Raw genomic sequence first — 23045 nt, forward strand, 5'->3', positions numbered from 1 at the left:
CACTACACTGGAAATTGGACAGCAGAGAGGATTGCAGCTGCTAAAATGCGCATAATAAGGTATGTATAATATCCTATTCATCATCCCCTAGGAAAAATGTAAAGAAAAGTGAGGTTACCACTCTAGCTGTGCTGTCTGGCAGAAATGCTTAGATCACAAGATAGGCTAAATAGAATTATAAATCTGTGTATTTCTTTTTTAAAACTGTGAAAGATTCCATCCAATGATTGTGGCTGTAGAGAGGAATGGTTTCTTTATATGAATATGAATATGTCTATTCTGTGCGCTGAGCATTATCTTGTACATTCTTACTTTGTGATGATAGCGGGATGTGTATTTTGTAATTACATTCAAGCCTTTCATTCTGGCCCTATACTGCTTAAGCTTGACTGTGCAAAATTCTAATGGAAAAGAGTACTTATGATTTAAAATATGGACTGCATTGTTCTGTTTCCTGCAGTAAAAATAATAAAACTGAAAATAACAGTGGAAGAGACATTAGACCATGAAGTGCTTAGTGAAGAAAACATGAAAATCGTGCTGTAGTCTCTATAACCTCTGCACATGCTGACCCAAGAGCTAGACTAGCTTAGCCACATTCAAAATGAGACCAAAAAAAAAATACATACAGTCAGGTCCATAAATATTGGGACATCGACACAATTCTAACATTTTTGGCTCTATACACCACCACAATGAATTTGAAATGAAATGAACAAGATGTGCTTAAACTGCAGACTGTCAGCTTTAATTTGAGGGTATTTACATCCAAATCAGGTGAACGGTGTAGGAATTACAACAGTTTGCATATGTGCCTCCCACTTGTTAAGGGACCAAATGTAATGGGACAGAATAATAATCATAAATCAAACTTTCCCTTTTTAATACTTGGTTGCAAATCCTTTGCAGTCAATTACAGCCTGAAGTCTGGAACGCATAGACATCACCAGACCACCAGCTGGGTTTCATCCCTGGTGATGCTCTGCCAGGCCTCTACTGCAACTGTCTTCAGTTCCTGCTTGTTCTTGGGGCATTTTCCCTTCAGTTTTGTCTTCAGCAAGTGAAATGCATGCTCAATCGGATTCAGGTAAGGTGATTGACTTGGCCATTGCATAACATTCCACTTCTTTCACTTAAAAAACTCTTTGGTTGCTTTTGCAGTATGCTTTGGGTCATTGTCCATCTGCACTGTGAAGCGGCGTCCAATGAGTTTTGAAGCATTTGGCTGAATATGAGCAGATAATATTGCCCAAAACACTTCAGAATTCATCCTGCTGCTTTTGTCAGCAGTCACATCATCAATAAATACAAGAGAACCAGTTCCATTGGCAGCCATACATGCCCACGCCATGACACTACCACCACCATGCTTTACTGATGAGGGGGTATGCTTAGGATCATGAGCAGTTCCTTTCCTTCTCCATACTCTTCTCTTCCCATCACTCTGGTACAAGATGATCTTGGTCTCGTCTGTCCATAGGATGTTGTTCCAGAACTGTGAAGGCTTTTTTAGATGTCGTTTGACAAACTCTAATCTGGCCTTCCTGTTTTTGAGGCTCACCAATGGTTTACATCTTGTGGTGAACCCTCTGTATTCACTCTGGTGAAGTCTTCTCTTGATTGTTGACTTTGACACACATACACCTACCTCCTGGAGAGTGTTCTTGATCTGACCAACTGTTGTGAAGGGTGTTTTCTTCACCAGGGAAAGAATTCTTCGGTCATCCACCACAGTTGTTTTCCGTGGTCTTCCGGGTCTTTTGGTGTTGCTGTGCTCACCGGTGCGTTCCTTCTTTTTAAGAATGTTCCAAACAGTTGTTTTGGCCACGCCTAATGTTTTTGCTATCTCTCTGATAGGTTTGTTTTTTTTTCAGCCTAATGATGGCTTGCTTCACTGATAGTGACAGCTCTTTGGATCTCATCTTGAGAGTTGACAGCAACAGATTCCAAATGCAAATAGCACACTTGAAATGAACTCTGGACCTTTTATCTGCTCATTGTAATTGGGATAATGAGGGAATAACACACACCTGGCCATGGAACAGCTGAGAAGCCAATTGTCCCATTACTTTTGGTACATTAACAAGTGAGAGGCACATATGCAAACTGTTGTAATTCCTACACCGTTCACCTGATTTGGATGTAAATACCCTCAAATTAAAGCTGACAGTCTGCAGTTAAAGCACATCTTGTTCGTTTCATTTCAAATTCATTGTGGTGGTGTATAGAGCCAAAAATGTTAGAATTGTGTCAATGTCCCAATATTTATGGACCTGACTGTATATATACATATATATATATATATATATACATACACTACAGTATACAGTATATATTTACATATACACATTGATAAGCCATAACTTTTTTGACCACTGGCAGGTAGAATCAATAACATTGTTTGTCTCGTTACAATGGTATCTGAAAGTCGATGAGATATATTAGGGCATCAAGCAAACATGTTGTCCCTGAAGCTGGAGTGTTCAAAGAAGAAAAAATTGACATTGCAGTTTGTTGTGTATGGGGCTGTGTAGCCACAGACTGGTCCAGGTGCCCATGCTGACCCGTGTCCACAGCCAGGAACACCTACAATGGGCACGTGAGCATCAGAACTGGACCACAGAGCAATGGAAGAAGGTGGCCTGGTCTGATGAATCACATTTTCTTTTACAGCATGTGGATGGCCAGGTGCGAGTATGTCACTTACCTGGGGAGGAGATGGCACTAGGATGCAGTAAGGAAAGCAGGAAAACCGGCAGGGGTAATATTCTGCTGGGAAACCTTTGGTCCAGCCATTCATGTGGCTGTTACTTGACATGTGCCACCTCCCTAAACATTGTTGCTATCCAAGTACACCCCTCCATGGAAATGACATTCCCTGATGGCATAGTAATTCTAATTGTATTAAAAATAACCTTATTCAGTTAAGCCCCCCTCCCCTAGAAAATTAAAAACAGTTGGGGGGCAGGCAGTGACATAAGTAAAGTTATTTTTGATATATTTAAATTGCTACGATTATGAAATGATTTTTTTTAGAAAGGGGGGGAGGGTACCTGAAGTTCTTGGTACAGTGTAGTATCCATGGGGCAGCACAGTGGCTATATATTGGCTATATAGTGGCTATTTTTTTAATATATTGTTAATATATATTAATTATGTCCCTGCATTCCTTATTTCCGTTTTATACTTTGTTATATACACTGGATTTATGTATTTATTATGTGGAGATTATGTAGGTATGTGAATATTAACTATATAGTTGTCTGGGATCGTTGCAATACCGGTAAAGATAAGAGGGACTTTGCCCTATTCAAAAATGGTGCATATGAGCTTAATGGTAATCATGGAGATGTAGATATAAATGGCTGCTGGTACGACGAGCACACCCCTTATGAGGAAGTCGGAAGTGACGAAACGCGTCAAGGCATGTGACATTGCACGTTACAGATTGACTGGAAGTAGCGGAGTGGTCATCTTTACTAAGGTGATATCAATACATGTGGTTCCTGGAAGCTGCTTGGAGATCCTGTCATATGGGAATACATGCGTTTTACTATTTATATCATGTAAGCATATTTTATTAAAGTCTCAAGTGATTGATTTGCATACTACACTATATGGTCCTTTCTTTCCTGCTGGGTGATGCTTTATGGATGGCATTGAGATGTGTATCCTATGAAAGCAATCTTATTCTTATATCATGCTTGGGGACAAGTGTTAGTTCGGTAAGGTGCATGATTTGGAAGGTAGAGGAGAGTGTCACACGAGTGATTATTATATCACATATTTATTTGGAGGATATTGCACTATTATTTTGCACAGCTATTAAGGAATGATCCTGAAGGAATTTTTTTTGGAGATTACGTATGGGAAATATTATAATATTATTGGATATATGGTTAGCATTTCCACCTGGCACCACCTGCCTGAAGTTTACATGTTCTCCCTGTGCCTGTGTGGGTTTCCTCCTACGCTCCAAAGACATGCTGGAAGGTTAACTGGCTCCTGTCTAAATTGGCCCTAGTATGTGTATGTATGAATGTAATTTAGGGACCTTAGATTGTACACCACTGGGACTGATGTGAATGTACAATGTATATATGAAAAGCACTGTGTAAATTGACAGTGTTATAGAAGTACCTGAAATAAATAGATAAATAATAATGTTTTTAGTCTGTACATGGCTATTCAACCATCTTTTACATAAATACATATATACTGTATACAGTCTATTGGGCCAGCACTCAATATCCACTGTCAGGGTCAATGACAGACCATGACGAATATAATCATTTAAGTGCCAGGATTTATTTAAACATTTAAAGCCAGTGACAGTTTCCTCAATGGACAGTGATATTTAACACTTGTGTAACACTACAGTACCATAAAATAAACAGCAGTTAAATGAAGTGTTGTCTGCAAAATTGACTTTGTATGCTGTTAAACAACCCTGTCAAGTTAAAAACTAAGCCTCCAAATTAAATTCTGATTTGTTGGCTATTCCCAATTCTGGTTTCCTTTACAGTGACCATGTCAGGCCTTTATAGAATTCCCAGTGGCAGGTCCCTGTAATAGAAGAGGTATTATACTCACTTCTCTAGGATCCTGTGTGTTCTACCTTCCCTCCTTCCCAGCACTGCAACCTCTCTAAGACTTTTTGGGATTCCACATGTTGGGGAGTGTTGGATTTCTGTGTTCCTAACTGTGTGCCGTGTTTCAATCTTCAGATCCCAACATCACTACAGGACACAGCAGTGACATAAGGGTTTGAAGGATGGAACCAGCAAGGTGAGTGTAAACACTTCTCTATTGCAGGGACCCTAAATTATGTTTTTTTTTTAACCTGGCAGGGTTACTGTAAAGAGAACTTGTCCCAACTTAACAAAATGTAAGACAAATCATGTTTTTTCATTGTTTATTTTCAGCATGGTACATTTCTATAAATGATTGTTCATTACCTTGCAAACTGCCTCTGAACTTGCTAGAAAGTTAGGCTGGTCTGGGTACAATCAATTCCCTAGCACAGCCCTCTCTATCCTTGCATGTCATAGCCCTCTCCCTTTCTGGGAAAGTCTAAATATTCTCTGTGTTAGCCTAGCTCCTCCATCCTTCCCCTTACCATTGTACACAACCTTTTATGTAGCTGCCAGCAGAAAGGCAAATACTAGCAAGTATTCTCAACAAGGTTTGCATGGAACCCTAGGGTTTCCCCAAAGATTGATAGGCATTTTTCAAGCTGTGGCTCATTGACTTCTATCTGCCTTTCAGGACCAATGGTATTTGGCAAAAGTAGTAGAATGAAAATAATGATCATTTTTTAGGAGTCTGCATGGGTGTCATTTTGATCAACAGTGTAAAGGCTGCATTTTTCCATCTCAGCACCAACATAATGGGCATTTTCCCCATTGATCCAGATGATTTGGACTTAGTAAGGGTTCCCTGAAAATCATTTTAAGTGATCCTCTGGGGTAAATATGTTATGCTATAGAGTGTCACTGGAGTCTGCTGGTACCTCTGACATTATATCTAAGATGGCAGTGAGCTGCAGTCTCAGGACTTCTGTATGTCTACGTAAGGGAGGATTTTAAAAGTATATTACATGTGTAAAATATGTTGAAAGCACATATAATCATATGCAAAGACTGTTGTTAAAATTAATCGATCTCTTTAACCAAGAAAAAATGCTTTTTAATACCATTGGCACATAGAGATTTTGCATGCAAAGAACCTATTTGTAAACCTGTAACTATTGCAATAAAAAATAAAACATCATGGCCATGAACAGTTTTGTCAGCTGGTGGTCAACACTGTCTAATTTTTTTTTAAGTTTATTTGATCTGGAAAATGTTGAGCACCAAGAAGGGCCTCACTCTGTACTTTGGAATTCATCTTCGTAAATGGTTATTGAACATTTTTTATATAAATATAATAATAATAATAAATAACGTGGTGGAGAAGGACTGTAACCGCTGCATCAGATGTGAGGTTGGGGGGGATCTTAGCAAGTAATCAAGCCAGCAGTTGACCAAACTGGGCAAAGTCTAATGTCTATTTAGCAAATTATTCTCTTGTATTCATATTCTTTTTTCCTAATTTGCAAACATATTCTAAAAAGCAACAAACTCACTGTTGTGTCATTGGTGGTTACATAGACCAAGACATCTGACGAATTGCGGCTGTTGATGTATCGATAACAGTTCCACACACAGCTGATTAGGTAAGCCTGGAAAAAACACAAAGAATTCATCAAATAAAATTGGTGCCACCTATAACTATTGATTATCTTAAAATAATTCAATAACAGAGTTTCCAGAGCCACCATCTGGTCTGTGTATAAATATATTTCCTTTGTAAACTGTACATAAGTACATAAGCATGGATTGTACGGCGAATGCTTCCTTCCTTACTGACCTCGCTGCCTCTGAAATCTTGAGATTTCAAACATACGGTATAATTAGTTGGGAAAGACAGACACTGCTGACATTACATATCACATGTCCAGTATACAGGTAATTGGGGTGTCAGTTCAGCACTGTTCACATGCCACAGTGCAGTAAGGTGTTTGGGGTCAGACTCAACACGAAACATTAACATGGAAAAGACAATGCTTTTACATATTTCAACTACTTTACAAACCCTGAATGAGCAATATAGATCATATCATTACAATAGCAACTTTCCATGAAAAAAGAGTTTAACCACAAATTTTTTATTTTTTTCGCACAATCAGCATTTTTTGCTAGAAATTACTTGAAACCTCCAAACAATTACACATTTCTTTGAAAGCAGAGATCCTGAAGAATAAAATAGTGGCAGTTCCAATTTTTAACGTTGAACAATGTTTGCGCAGCTATTTATCAAGCTACTTATAAAAAAAAATATATAAACTGATAACAAACATGTAAAACCTTAAAATTGCATACACTCATAAAACGGCAAAAAACATTGGTACCCAAAATTCTCCACAAACAATGCTTTAAAAGCCTTTACAGGTTACCAGTTTAAAGTTATCATGAATGATTGTCCTGGAATTATTGCCCTCACTCCATTGGTCACAGTGATACCTCACATGTGTGGAGCAATTTATGTCTACATACACTTGCATGCCCTACGCTGTGCATTTGCATTGAGGTGTGGGGGAGTACTTACAATTTTTTTACATTTATTTTAGTATAATCTACTTTTTGAAAGCTTTTTTATTTTTTCTTTATTTAACTTTATTGCTATCACAAGCCCCCTCTTTCTAGAGGTATCAGATGTCTGTTAGATCTCCAATGTCTCCCATGCCCTTCACAGATTGTACTTGATTAGCTGTATCCTCAGCTACAGTAGTCTGAGAATGACAGCTGTGAACCCAGAAGTGATGTAATACATGTCGATTCTGGGTTTATTACTCACAGGGGGAAGGATGTTTGCTGTTCCCTTCCTGCTCTTAAAGTTTCAGCAGTTTACCGCGGTACCAGGCTCTCCAGACAACCGGTAGAACCCAAGAACCACCGTGGGTGCCACCACCAGAGAGGTGCGGGTGCACCTTTGGAGCCCCATAAAAGTGATCGAATGGCTCTAGAGCTCCCTGGATAACTCTTTCCTGAAAGCCCTTTGCTTACTCTAAAACTCAATAGCAAGCTTACGGCATGGGATTGAAGTACTGTATCTATGAAGCCAAAATGTTTTTTAATTTCCTGATATCCCTTCACTTTCAGCCCCCGTGACAACGGTCACCATGACAAATACAAAGAAGGCATCTCAGGCTGTAATAAAAACCAGGCAGAGGCTCTACTCTATTCAAAACTAAGAAAAACTTTTGGCTTCAGATACACTTTAAAACCCATCATTACAATTTATTATGGCCAGTAACAATCTAAAAACCTGGAAGCAACTAGAAAAAGAACTACATAAAGAATCTGTTTCCTTGTATTGCATATGTTCATTTACAAATGTAGACCGATTGCGCTGAATATGCTTGAAGTAAGTGAAGAATAAGCAATGTTAAGACCACACTGGCTTGTGGGGTAAGAGCCACATGTAAGCGATTATTTGGAATAGAGAACTACATATGTTGAACTTAAGGTTTTATGTTAATCTGGGCCAAATTCCTAGAGTTATGCTTCATGCAATTACTCTGTTGAGAACATTGTTAGGTACATGTACAGGATTGAGGCTATGCACATTTTACGGATATAATTGTTCTCATGCATACTTTCCTAACTTTCCCATCTTGCCCTCTTCTGTCTGCAGAACAAAACACATCACCATCAGTTTTTAAATAAATCACAAAAGGACTTCCCAAGCAATGAGGTTTCTGTCTATGATCTGTCGACATGCACATACATGTATCTTCCACATTTTTTCCCTTCATTTGGATACATATGTTTATCTCCAACTGTCACGGAGTCCATGCACACTTGACAGTTATTTTGCATATAAACATTTATTACATGACAATGAATTCCTACAGCAGGGAGTGCATTAAGGTAAAAAAATGTCTTGACTTTAGGACCATTTTAATATATATGTATATTTAGCTATAAAATCATCACTCGGAGTTGAATAAAGGCGATCCTGTACTAAATGGAAAAACAATGCATTGCAATTGCACTGGATGGATTTTATTACTTGTGTACACTGCAAACCTTTCGTTGAATTGCGGCATTATCACGGGAATTGCTTTTCCAAAGATACAGGATATAATCTCTATTAGAGCCATAATGCAGTGAGATGTGTGTGAGAGTTTGAGCCTCATAGGGACAAAGCCAAGCTGAGAACTTTGCCATGACAATGTTTATTCAAGTGTTTAAGTTTCCTGAACAGATGTATAACTTCAGGGCTGCATCCAAGCCTCCCTATAAAAATCATCGAACATTAAAATATATTCAGGAACAGTGATTGTAGAAATAAGTGAACATGTCTTCCTCTCTCTAACACCCATTGCTATTCAGTCTATGGGTCAGGATTCAAAATAATGCCTCACAATATTTTTCTAGGGTCCCAAGAAGGCAAAAAATGATATTCAACAGAAAACTAGGGCCTCAGCACTAAATCAACTTTTGGGTTAAAATATGTAAAAAACACACCCTGCAACAGAACTGGGTTTATACTCACCTGTCTCGCCACCCATTACATAGTTACATAGTTAGTCTGGCTGAAAAAAGACAAAAGTCCATCCAGTTCAACCATTGAAAAAAAAAAGAAAAGTTACAATCCTATGCTCACAGGCAAAAAAACCCCAGCAAAGCATGATCCAATTTGCTCCTGCAGGGAAAAAAATTCCTTGCTGATCCCCGAGAGGCAATCAGATATTCCCTGGATCAACTTTACCTATAAATGTTAGTATCCAGTTATATTCTGTGTATCTGGGAAAGAATCCAGGCCTTTTTTAAAGCAATCCACTGAGCTGGCCAGAACCAACTCTTGAGGGAGTGTATTCCACATTTTCACAGCTCTCACTCTGAAGAAACCTTTTTGTGTTTGGACATTAAATGTCTTTTCCTCCAGACGTAAAGAGTGCTCCCTTGTCCTCTGTGATGATCTCAGGGTGAATAGCTCTACACTGAGTTCACTATATGAACCACTGATGTATTTATACATGTTGATCATACCCCCCCCCCCTTAATCTCCTCTTCTCAAGAGAGAATAAATTCAGCTCCTCTAATCTTTCCTCATAGCTGAGCTCCTCCATGCCTCTTATCAGTTTGGTTGCCCTTCTCTGCACTTTCTATAGTTCCCCAATGTTCTTTTTGTGAATTGGTGCCCAAAACTGAACTGCATATTCCAGATGAGGTGTTACTAATGATGTGTACCGGGGTAATATGATATCTCTCTCTCTGGAGTCTAAAGCGAGAGGATTTTGCTCGCTTTAGAAACCGCAGCTTAGCATTGCATGCCATTATCAAGCTTGTGATCTACCAGAACCCATTCCTCCATTATTTGCTCTCTCTGCAGAGCAATAGCCTCTTTACATCCAATACACATTCAGATGTGTCAAATATTTGGTTCTAGTCTGTGCTCTGTGGTTCCTATTGCTACCACTTATGTCACTACAGGAGGAAGGAACCACAGCACATGGCAGTGGAAGCAAGAAGCAAGCTTCTGACACCCTTGGAGGTTTCAAATGTGATTTTATTTTAGGCAACCATAGCTCATGCATAGAGCAAAGATCACAGAGGTGGGTGGTGGGACCAGTGAGTTCAAAATCCTGCTTTTTTAAATTTTTTCTTACTTAGTGCCAGAGTCCTTTATGAAGGTTAAAGAGAAACTGTAATGGCATTATGGTACTTTATATATTGTTATATATTATTAATATATTTAATTAATTAAATAATAATTACATGAAATAATTAGTCCATATTTTCATATTATTATATATTCTCTCTCATCGTGTAGCTCCTCCCAGTTTCACCTTGAATCTTCCCTTTTGTTAGGTGTTTTCCCTCCCTCCAGCAGAAGACAAGAGGCCCAATAAACTATGGTGGGTGGTTGTGAAGGAATGTGAAATATTGCATGGCACATCTGATTGTGGCACATTGCATTTCACATTAACTATTATGTTGCAACACGTACAGTTTATTAGGTGCAGAAACCATAATCTTGACTATCTGCCCAACTCCGTTGTGCCAAATACTGATGACCTAATTTTTTGAAAGACTATATATTGGGCACCGATTATATTAAATTTATGTGACATGTTCGACATGTGAAACTTTGGGATTTTTTTAACATTTGGTACGCTCGTCACATGCTGTTCAAACCTTACAACTTGAACGCTTTTTGGCACATTCCATACATCAGTGCTCCATGCGACAAATATTTGGTGTGTCATTAATGATTGTAAAGTTTAATTTAACAAACATGTTAAATGTACCTATTCTGTGCAACAGAATTGCACAGAGTGGCCTTGAACCTCCTCTTTTTGGGTTTCTTGCGGGCGATCCTGGTTCCTCCCCTTCTCGGCATGTCACCATAGGAAGCTACTTCCTAATGTGGTACACCTGCAGGCACGATACCAAGCCATGCTGCCTGCATCCATAGACACAGACAGTTTGGCTCGGCCCCACCCTCTGCTTCCTCAGCACAGGATTTGACTGACAGCAGCGGCAGCCAATGATTCCTGCTGCCTCAGCAAAGCCTCTGAGAGTGGGGAGAGCTGCTACACATGGGCACAGCACAGAATCAAGTGAGGGTTCAGGTTAGTATGGGGGGGAATGAAGGGTGATATTATTACTTAAACATTTTTTACCTGAGTGCAGGGAATGCATTAGGGTAAACATGTTTAGGCTTTAGAACCACTTTAAAGCAGAATTTCAGTTTTCTTTGCTTTAAAGCCCAACTCTACCTTGCAGTGCTCATGTAGGTCTAGAGCGGGTGTCGGCAACCCGCGGCTCCGGAGCCGCATGCGGCTCTTTTTCACCTTTCCTGCGGCTCCGGAGCACACTGCCCACCAGGTGACAGGCAATAGGGTCGGCAAGCCGCGGCTCTTTTAATGCAGATCTTCTGTGTGCCGGGCGCCCGCTGGCAAACATTGGCCGTCAGGATGTAGGCGGGGCAGCCCGGATGTAGGCGGGGCAGCGTGACGAACTCCTCTCCTCTCACAGTCCGCCCTGAAGACCAGAACGGCGCGGGAACCCAGCGAGAGGAACGCGCGGAGCAAAGGTAAGTGAATTCACACAATATGGGGAATGAATTACTATGGGGGATGAATTACTATAGGGGGGATGAATTACTATAGGGGGGATGAATTACTACGGGGGATGAATTACTATAGGGGGGATGAATTACTATAGGGGGGATGAATTACTATATGGGGGATGAATTACTATGGGGGATGAATTACTATAGGGGGGATGAATTACTATATGGGGGATGAATTACTATGGGGGATGAATTACTATATGGGGGATGAATTACTATGGGGGATTAATTACTATATGGGGGATGAATTACTATAGGGGGGATGAATTACTATATGGGGGATGAATTACTATATGGGGGATGAATTACTATAGGGGGGATGAATTACTATATGGGGGATGAATTACTATAGGGGGGATGAATTACTATATGGGGGATGAATTACTATAGGGGGGATGAATTACTATATGGGGGATGAATTACTATATGGGGGATGAATTACTATGGGGGATGAATTACTATATGGGGGATGAATTACTATGGGGGATGAATTACTATATGGGGGATGAATTACTATATGGGGGATGAATTACTATATGGGGGATGAATTACTATATGGGGGATGTATTTTCAGTTTTAAAAATGTTTCTCTCAAAATAAATTTCAATCGTGGTTTTGGCGAGATTTGGCTCAGTCGAAAAAAAAGGTCGCCCACCACTGACCTAAGGCTATGATTGTGATTATGACGATACACTGTGGCCCTGATTAACCCTTTGCTTACTGGGCCCTTAAACCCCCTTCATGACCAGAGCGTTTTTTGCAATATATGCAGTGTCGTATTTGTTTTAAATGTTGCAATGGTTTTGCGGCTCCCAGTCTTTTTTTCCCTCTCGGAAACGGGTCCAAGTGGCTCTTTATGTCTTAAAGGTTGCAGACCCCTGGTCTAGAGGGTAAAGAAAACTAGATTTAACTACCTGACCCTCAGCTCCTCTGTGCTACTGCTCTGGCCCCTGCAGCATATTTTATTTCCCTCCATGCTCCAGTGGTCCATGGTGTTGACGTCATCAGAACTATTGCAGGGCCCATAGCCCTGCATTAGATGAGAGGATGTCCAGACAGTCAATGGGGGAGTAACAGTAAGCAAAACTGCTTTTACTCTACCCCAGACCTAAATGAGCAGTCAGTAAGTTTCAGTAAACCCACCTGTCTTTGGCATTATTATCTCTAAACGTGTGGCCTCTATTTTGGTACAAAAAAGGGACACAGCTAAGTATAGTATAAACTGCTTTACTGGCTAAAAAGGGGATACATTTGGCCACTCACAAGATCTGAAGGAGTACAGCGCATATCTACATCAGTTGCTTTTCCAGCACACACAGCCCAATACAGCAGATGGAGATAGCTGGCATCCTAAAACCGCTCTTGGGCAGTTATGTGTCCACATCAGCGTGCAGTAGAGAAATATCAAAGGTGTTTGGAAGGTGTGGCTACGCATTTTGGGGGACGCCCCCTTTGTATATCCTCTGTAATACCCATCTATTACATCATTTTGTCTATCAAATTTCTCTTGAGGAAGAGCAAGTCTCGAAATACGTTGAATATGTGGGCAGGATATCTTTTCCAGTAAGTGAAGTATTGTGAAGTTTGAGATAATATGTTGCTTTATGCACCATGTATGGATATGTGACAAGATGTGAGGTGCAATGATCTTTGGCCTGTGTAGAGATTTTTGGTTTTAACTGTGGAATAATAAAGCTTTCTTAAACTTTTTTGTTTTGTTGATATGGTGCTAAAAAAGTCCCTGCCACCCAATACTTCTTTTATTCATGCAGCACTGATTGGTGTATTCAGACAGTGGGGAAGTCACCCCTCTGCCAAGATACAAAGACACAGCGGGAAAGTTTCCTCCATCCGCATCAAATGTGTGGATGGGGGAATCTGGTCAGTTTTTTTGTTCACCCCGCTGTTAGAACAAAACTGACAAATATATGGGCAGTTGAAGACTTGTAGTCTGTGTAATCTGATCGCCCTCCAATTCAGATCTATTATCTAGAACAATTTTTACCTGGATCCTGCAAGAAGCTCGTAATCTTTTGCACCTCTTGGCTTCATGTATACCGACAGGGTTTTTTTTACTAGTATATTTATTAAATATTAAAAATAGAAAAATATGCAAAACGTCCTTTAAATAGCAACGGGAGGAGGAAACAGAAAATAAACTTTTAATCTATTCCTTCAACTTTTCTACAGCATTTCACCCCTTCATTAAAGAACAGAATGTTATATTATAGATGGACTTCATACTGATAAATGATCTTGTCTCAATACAATTAAAATAAATACCTCCACCAATATAAGAGCCTAATTTTCTCATCTAGAAGACAAAACCCAGCCATCACAGCACTTACCTTAAAAGCCAGGATGATACTGATGAAGAATAGAATGATCACAACAAGACATGTGGGATTCACAGACAGAATCTCTTCCTTGTATGGGAAACTGGATGGCTGCAAGAGAAATAGATTGTTGTTATAATGGATTCTATTTGAAAACACAGGATAATAAATTACTTGTGTCATCTCTGCTGGATGGAAAGAGTTTCCAGCTGCGATCCCACTCTGGGCATATGTAACGCTGTGAAGGGCTATTACTGGCTGGCGTTATGTCAGGAAAACAAACACAATTAGGTGACATGACAGATTTAATCTCTTATTCCTATTATTCTTCCTACTCTTATTAGAAATAAAAGCTTTAAGAGCATATTGGGACAGCTGTATGGAGATATGTGGATCTCACAGAATTGTTGGTCTTAATTAAGCAGTGTGAGGAGCCTTGTTGGATTAGGCACTTTGAGTTTCAGAATTGTTTGTGTCTAGGATAAAAACGTTTTTGCAAGATTTTAAGTGGAGTAGGGAATGGGTTAGCAACCCTGTCCAGATTTTACTATTGTCTGTGTTCTTAATGGGGAGATTCACCCTTCCTATTTGTCCTGCATTGTCCCCAGGTATAAAAGTAAAGGAAAATCCAACATTTTGATCTGTCAACAGAACAAAAATCGATGGAAAGTCTTTCAATGAGGACATGTGGTGAACTCAAGAGAGGAGTTTCCCTGCTATTAATGTCTATAGGACATGATGCGAAGTAAAATGTCTCCAGTGGAAATGAAATGGCCAAAAAAAAAAACCTGATGGATTTTTTCTCTTTCCCTACTCTATTCACAACTAAATAAAGATTTTAGGCTTTAGTTACACTTTAATTATCTCGTTTGAGGGAAACCTTCAGACTCCCAAGAACATCTGGCAGTCCAGGAGGAATGGAAACGTTTGTACCAGCAGGATGGTCCTCGGATTCCTCTGCTGCCAACTCCTGCTATCTTTGGTTTAGGGGACCTGGTGTAACTTGCAGGTGTTAAACATGAAGTGACCTTTTTCCAAGCTGAACAGCTCTCAGCTGATTGTGTACTTTGCTTGCCAGTCACAAACACTGGTATCTTCCATATTCAGGCTTATAGCTGGAATAGTGACAACAGGAGATATAGATATAAGTAAAGAAGTTTTTCAAACTTTTAAATGTGGACTGACGATAGACCAAGGCCCCCAAAAATGGGTGCATCCTCCAAACCCATACAAAAGTCTTGCTAATAGTTATTCACTGATAGTGAATACTTTTTTGGCTCTTGGGGTTCCTAAAAGTAAACTGTTAATGAAAGAAAAGTGAGTTCAGTCATTGCTTCCTTCTGAAACAGTTAGTTGATTGGCTTCAGTGCTGATCCTATTTTCTAGTTTCTGAGTCGCTGACATGGAACAAACATGCATATCGGGAAAGTCACAATGAAGTCAGAACTAATATATTCTACATATTGACCTGTTCTCAGTCAGTGACTTAGGAAGAAGTCAAGTAATTTGGTCAGCATAAATATACAAGTAGAAGAGCACCAGAATTGTACAAAACAATTTTTTTTAATGTGTTAAGCAAGGAGACAATGCATTTGGGGCGTTCCAAGGTGCTCCTTTCATCATAACATTGAAAATGGTGGATTGACCTGTTGCAAAATAAGACAAAGCAAATGGAGCAAACTTAGTGGGTGTTTTAGACTGTTCTCAAGGGAAACTCTATACCATATAGATCACGCTGCATCCAGGATTTCCAAGGAAATGGGACCCATGGAACCTCTATAACATGCTGGTTTCTTTTTTAACAGGTCTTTTTTATTTTAAATAAAACATATTTTGGACACAAACAATCATTCTGGTGCTCCCCCTCTTATCTTTATGCTGATCAAAAGACCTGAATTCTTTCTAAGTCACCAAGAAGATTCTTTTAGCTGGGTTCCTCTAGTTTCCTGCACAGGGCAGTTTAGACCAGCCTTTCTCAATGTTATTATTATGAAGGAACCCATGAAATAGCTTTCAGAACCCCTGCTAATAAGTACTATATTTACAGTTATAATGAAACAGAATAAGTACTATATCTACAGAGTGATTAAGAAGAATGAGGAATGTGTGCCAGTGTAAATGACACCTAGGGCTGTGCTATTCAACAATATTATTTACGGTAATAATAATGAAAAATAAAAATAATAGCCAGTAAAGAGATGCAGACAGAGAAAACTATAGTGTTTCCTTACATAAGAAATACCCCATCAAATTAGTGGTCAGTTAAAAGGTTATCCTTTTCAATGATTATCAGTGAAATGCTCCACTGCATTGATGGTCAATGTAGACAGGTCCTTTTACCTTGATGGTCAATGTAGACAGGTCCTTTTACCTTGATGGTCAATGCAGACAGGCCCTCTTACATTGATGGTCAATGCAGACAGGCCCTCTTACATTGATGCTCAGTGGGAAAATATTTCCCACTTCAAAGATCAGCAGGAAGAATGCTCCATACATTGGTGATCACTGGGTTCGAACATTGGCTAAAATGAATTGACTTGTTTGACAGGTAAGACCAGGGGCGGACTGACCATTTGGAAACTCGGGCACTGCCCGAGGGCCCGGGGTCAGTAGGGGGCCCCATGAGATGCCCCTGGTACCTTTTTCATAGGCTTTTTTGAGTTTGGGCAAGGACACAGGGGCCCCATGATCCCCTATTGCCCGGGGCCCCATGAGTTGTCAGTCCACCCCTGGGTAAGACAGTTCATGCATACTGTATCCATGTCAACTATGAGTTTGTTTACACCTCCACAATCAATGAATTATAATCAGATGAGTAGATATGCACATAATCCAATAGTACAAGTGATACATGACTGTTTTAGTATCTCAGCAAATAGCTACATGTGCTACAAAACACCTTTTCTAGAGATGAACATTTTCATGAATTTGTTATGAAAATCCCAGTGCTGATTTAACTGCAACACAGGAGTGATTTCATTGTGTACCACGCTCCCCCCAGGAAATGACGTCATCCCGATGGCCTATGTTCAAGGCAAATTGAGCCAAACAGACACTGAATGAAATGTCTCATACAAATACACATCTCAATTTTAGAACACAGACGTGCTCTATGATATCATCCAGCAATTAAAGTCTATAGTTGCTTAAATGCAAAATACATGCCAAGTACAGAAATTATAACAATATAACTGACAACTGGAAAACACAAAACTGCTAATTATCTTGATTTATTATTTTTCTTGCTACAAGACTGCATGACTGCTGGCTTTGTGTCAACTTTCTGATATTGGATCATAAAAATTACTTTAAAGGGAAAAGACAGTAAATCAATATTTTGAGTGTAGCGCAACCTCCGTAGGTGTTGCTGGTATTTTGCCCAGGCCTTCCCCCAAATCTTCACCTGCAGCCAAGCACACAGTATTTCCTATAGCAGGTGCACACAACTTCCACTTACTCCAATGATCAGTCTAGGGGTTGTAGTTTTTTTTGTTGTTTTCTATTTTGTTGTGGAACTGGGATAGGAAAAAAAATAGTGGAATACTCCGAACTTAACTATTCATAATTGAGGACAGCTTTCTCTAAGTGGATCTGTGGGTTCTCTTAGTAGAACTGTGTAGCAGATTGTACAAAGAATAGAGCAAAGTCCTTCTGTAGAAATGTAGAAACTAAATGGACAGTTGCTCTTTCGGACACCATCTGGTGTCCCCTCTAGCTTACACTCAGCAGCTGACTATGTACTGTAGGTCCTGAGGGGGTTAAACAGCACAAGTCCCAGGATCCCTTTTAAATGGTCTGCACTCACAAGGCCCTTGCTGCAAGTCACCTTCCTTCATGATGCACCCAGGGTTTCAGAATTCTGGCCCCTCGAGTCACCCACCCAAGGCCTCCTGGTAGCATGAGCTGCTCAGAGTGGTGGGGGAGAACTGAGTGATCAGCAGTCTTTGATTGCTCAGTTCTCATTGCAGAGCCGGCGGTGGACAGATGCAGCTTCAGATCGATGTTGCAGCCACCTAGGTGAGTATGATTTTTTTTTCACTAAACCCATATTTCTCTTTAAAGTTTAGAGGAGAGGAGAAGCCATTTAACTTACCTGATTCTCTACTCCCCTGGTAAATGACGTTTCCCTTTCAGCAGTGGACTGTCACAGGGAGTCATCTTGTTCAATGCACCTATGTCCTATGAACCCTGCATTGGTCCTGATGATGGCACAACTTTAGACTGCTGGAGCTTAGAGAACGCTGTTGGTCTGCCAGTCTAGCAATTCAGAGGAGTGGTGGATCAGGTAAGTTAAAATGCTTCCCCTCTCCCCTAGACATAAATGAGCAGTTACCCTTGCAATGTGAGAGCTTCCCTACTGAAAGGGATATAAAGAAGGGATATAAAGTAAGGAATCTGAAAACCCATGTCCTATAGCCACAAAAGAAATCCCTGGTTGCCCCCAGGGTCACCAGATCCTGTGCCCCCATTGGAAGATTTCAACCATCAACCCGTCCCACATGCCAGGGTGGTAGGTGTAATCCTGGATTCTGAACGATCCTTTTTGGCTCCACATCCAATCTCTGTCCAAAGCTTGCTGCCTCAACCTCCGCAACATCTCCAAGATACGCCCCTTCCTAACCAATGACATCACAAAGCTTCTAACTCACTCCCTGGTCATCTCCCGCCTTTACTACTGCAACTCCTTCCTCACTTGCTTACCTTTACATAGGCTATCCCTCCACCCACCAAATAAAATGCAAGATACTTACAAAAACTTATAAAACCATCCACAACTCAGCCTCTAGTTACATCACTAACCTGGTGTCAAAATACCAACCAAATCGTCCTCTTTGTTCCTCCCAAGATCTCCTACTCTCTAGCTCCCTTGTTACCTCCGTTCATGCTTGCCTCCATGATTTCTCCAGAACTGCTCCCATCCTCTGCAACTCCCTTCCCTGATGTGTTCGACTATCTCTATCTCTGTCCACTTTTAGACAATTCCTGAAAACTCATCTCTTCAGAGAGTCCTATCTTTCCCCCACCTAATAACTGTACATGTATTTTGTTCATCAGGCTCACAGTTATTACATTTTGTACCTCTTAACCCTCCCTCTTAGAATGGAAACTCTAACGAGTAGGGCCCTCTGAATCCTCCTGCAATCATTTGTATTGTAATTGTACTGACTGCCCTATGCTGTAAAGCGCTGTGTAAACTGCTGGCGCTATATAAATCCTGTATAATAATAATAATAATTTCCCCTTTTTTCCTGTTCTGGTGATAACCCAAAATGTGGGATTTTCTTTTACTCTCACTCTTTGCAATAACAATAAATAGGATGAATAGCAAAGGTAAATCTCCCTAATGGGACACAGACAGTAACAAACACCTGATGGGTGTACTAATCCTTCTCTGCTCTAAAACTAAAAGAAAAATGTGTTTAGTTATACTTTAAAAGAACATTAAATTATATAAGTCTATATGCTAACAGTTTGGTACATTTTATGATACTGCTAAATGTATTCCTACGCATATCAAGGACATCTCAGTAACCTCCCACATATATGGTGTTACCAAGAAGGCTACATAGCTGAAGCCATGCTACTGATTTCATATAGAAGGTATTTCTCAAAAAAAAAAAAAAATTCCCACAAATTCAAGTTGATGGGCCGAGCTGAAACCCACAAACCCAAAGAATTTGGAAACCAGAGAACTAGATGTCTACAAGACAACAAAAAGGAACATCGGTAACTGTTGCAAATCATTTTTAGTGATGAAGAAAAGGATGTGTCTATGTATTATTTCTGGTTTAAAATGCAGACCAGTGCTGGCCAGGAAATTGGATAATACCAGTTGACCTGCGGAAGTTGTGTGTGACGCCATCCAACACCCCCTCCACCCCCACCACTACCACAGTAAAGAGGTCTATTGCATTGGTAGTGGCACTTTTTAATAACTTAGACTAATAAATGCATACTTCTCTGTATTTCCTGTCACAGGAGATGCATTTAGAAAGTGTTACCAGCCAAGATGATAATACAAAAACCCATACAATAAAAAACTGATACAGAGGGGTCATCTGGCAAATGTTTTTTAACGTGCTGCGAATGTATTAAAAAGTGCCGACAGTGCGCCATTAATGCATCTTATCGCATTAGGTGCATTCATGGGTGCTTTTATTTCTTTGCATGTTTAAATGAGCCCTAGGAGAGTGTTATAATCTCTGTCAATTTTTTTTTTTTTGCCATCTGTATTAAATTGTTGATATTTCCCTTCACTTCCTGTCCTACATTCAAAACAGGAAATAGGAGGAAATCAATGGAGGCATTTGGGGAGAGGCAAAGCCTGGCAAATGACAAATGTTGGGTCAATTTTGACACTATGCAATGAGTCCCAATGCTAATGCGACAATGTGAAAAACACCGGATACTGCAATGCACAATATTTTGGAGGTTCATAATCGCTCATGAAACGCCTGCTTTTGAAGCTAGTTTAAACTTAGCCTTACTCTATTCAGAATGAAAAAAGTTTTGCCTTTAGTTTGACTGCAAAGGATTGGGCTAAGTGTGTTAGCCCAATCCTTTGCCTCTCCCCAAATGCCTCCATTGCTGTGAATATAAACAAGCTACAAATGTGTTACAAACACCCCAATGGCTTTTACAGCCCAATTGAGATGCATTTAGAAAGTGTTACCAGCCAAGATGATAATATAAAAACCCATACAATAAAAAACTGATACAGAGGGGTCATCTGGCAAATGTTTTTTAACGTGCTGCGAATGTATTAAAAAGTGCCGACAGTGCGCCATTAATGCATCTTAACGCATTAGGTGCATTCATGGGTGCTTTTATTTCTTTGCATGTTTAAATGAGCCCTAGGAGAGTGTTATAATCTCTGTCAATTTTTTTTTTTTGCCATCTGTATTAAATTGTTGATATTTCCCTTCACTTCCTGTCCTACATTCAAAACAGGAAATAGGAGGAAATCCCATCAAAATTAGTGAATTCTTGGTTGTCACCAGAACGAGTGTTACCATTGGAAAATTTCCCTCCTATTCCTATTTTGGAGACAACCCAAAATTTGAGATTTCTTTCACTTTCACTCTCAGTGATAAAGGTAAAAAGGACAAATGGAGAGGGTGAGTCTCCCCAACCAGGGCACAGACAGAAATAAAACCTGGCATGTGTCCTAATCCCACTCCACTCTATCCAAGACTAATTACTGCCTTCAGTTATAGGTACTTTAATCAATAGCTCACTAAGGGGCAATCTATGACAAAGATTGGATCTTGCTATCCGCTCTCTGTTAGGCTCTACAGTGTGACTCTATAAGGTAGTTTGCATAATATGGCCTATTCATAAAATGCAGACCGCATGACAGCAGTGATGTTTTATGGCATTCTTATGGGATCACTCTCTGCCAGGGAGGAGCATTCAATGTTTTTATTTTTTTTCAGTTAACCACTTGCCCTCCAGAGGATTTACCCCCCTTCCTGACCAGGTCATTTTTTGCGATACGGCGCTGCATTACTTTAACTGACAATTGCGTGGTCATGCAACACTGAAATTTACATCCTTTCTTCCCCACAAATAGAGCTTTCTTCTGGTGGTATTTGATTGCCTGTGCATTTTGTATTTCTTGCGCTATAAACAAAAAGAGACCGACAATTTTGAGAAAAAAAATATATTTGACTTTTTGCTATTAAACATGTCCAGTAAATACATTTAAAAAATCTAATTTCATCATAAATTTAGGGCAAAATGTATTCTGCTACATGTCTTTGCTAAAAAAAATACCAATACGTGTAAATTAATTGGTTTACGTGAAAATTATAGCATATACGAATGGCGGTATATATACTGGAATTTTTATTTTTTTATTTTCTACTAGGAATGGCGGCAATCAGCGACTTACAGCGGGACTGCAGCAGGCATTCTGACACTGGGGGGGGGGGGACTGACTTGGTGTCACTGACATCCCCAGTGACACCAATACAGTGATCAGTGCTAATAAAAAGCACGGACACTGTACTAATGACACTGGGCAGGAAGGGGTTAACATCTGGGGTGATCAAAGGGTTAACTGTGTGCTGTTTCACAGTCAGCTGTGTGTGTGTTTTCAACACTAAGAACACTGCTTTGTATGCCTGTGCTATGCAAACCCATACAAAGCAGTGTGCAGGAGCTGACAGGGGACATAACTGTATTGTTTACATACAGTTCTCTCCCCCATTGGTAATACTCGGCGATCGCCAGATGCCGGAGAGTAATCACTGTTCGGGACCCGGTGATTGACAGCTGAAGCTGCAAATGGTGGCGCGGGTAAGTAGGCTGCATGGCTCACGCACACCCCCTACCCTGAACTGCAGAATCATGTATATATACATGAATATGTGCACCCGTGCCTCCCTGTAGCAGTATTCCTGCTATAGGGCGGATGGAAAGCGGTTAATAATTAATTTTGCTAGTGTTCCATGTGCTTCTGCGTTCTGAAGCCAGTGGATCCCTAAGCACATTTGTAAAGCATGACCACTGACAGGTACGTGAATAACATTCATTATCTCGTTACAATGGCATCTGAAAGTGGGTGGGATATATCTATGTCTAAATAGTTGATGGATTGAAGGCAGAAAAAATGGGCACGCGTAAGTATTTGAGCGACTTTGACAAGGGACAAAATTGTGATGACTAGATGACTGAGTCAGAGCAACTCCAAAACTGCAGCTCTTCAGGACCTACCAAAAGTGGCCCCATGAAGGAAAACCAGCAGACTGGTGAAAGGACCATGGAAGGCCAAGGTTCAGAGGTAAACCAGTCAGTGTACCCATGCTCAGCTACCTAGGTATGCAGCTTCCGAGGGAAAAGTGAATCACAAAACAGCTTTTGTATACTAAATTCAGTTGTATTAACTGCATAGCTAAAGTTCAGCTTTAATACCTGGTCACCTTTTGCTTGCATGGTGGAACTGAGGAGCCTGTCATTGATTTAGGATCTGAAACTGAATGTAATGTTATCAGGGCGGCTGTTAGAAACCACAGGACC

General features: G+C 40.1%; 1 protein-coding gene across 1 annotated transcript in view; it reads right to left on the minus strand.

Annotated features, from left to right (window-relative positions):
- The window catches only part of LAPTM4B (lysosomal protein transmembrane 4 beta), a 140557-nt gene that overhangs the window by 15191 nt on the left and 102321 nt on the right, over positions 1 to 23045 (minus strand). The window contains exons 5-6 of the mRNA XM_089666585.1: positions 14037 to 14135; positions 6128 to 6223 (exon numbers count right to left, since the gene is read on the minus strand). Of these exons, the coding sequence (XP_089522711.1) occupies positions 6128 to 6223; positions 14037 to 14135 (195 nt within the window). The remainder of the gene's footprint in view (positions 1 to 6127; positions 6224 to 14036; positions 14136 to 23045) is intronic.

The sequence above is a fragment of the Staurois parvus genome, unplaced genomic scaffold, assembly GCF_062004578.1.
Source record: "Staurois parvus isolate SC_StPar_1 unplaced genomic scaffold, SC_StPar_1.0 ptg000052l, whole genome shotgun sequence".
Lineage (NCBI taxonomy): Eukaryota > Metazoa > Chordata > Amphibia > Anura > Ranidae > Staurois > Staurois parvus.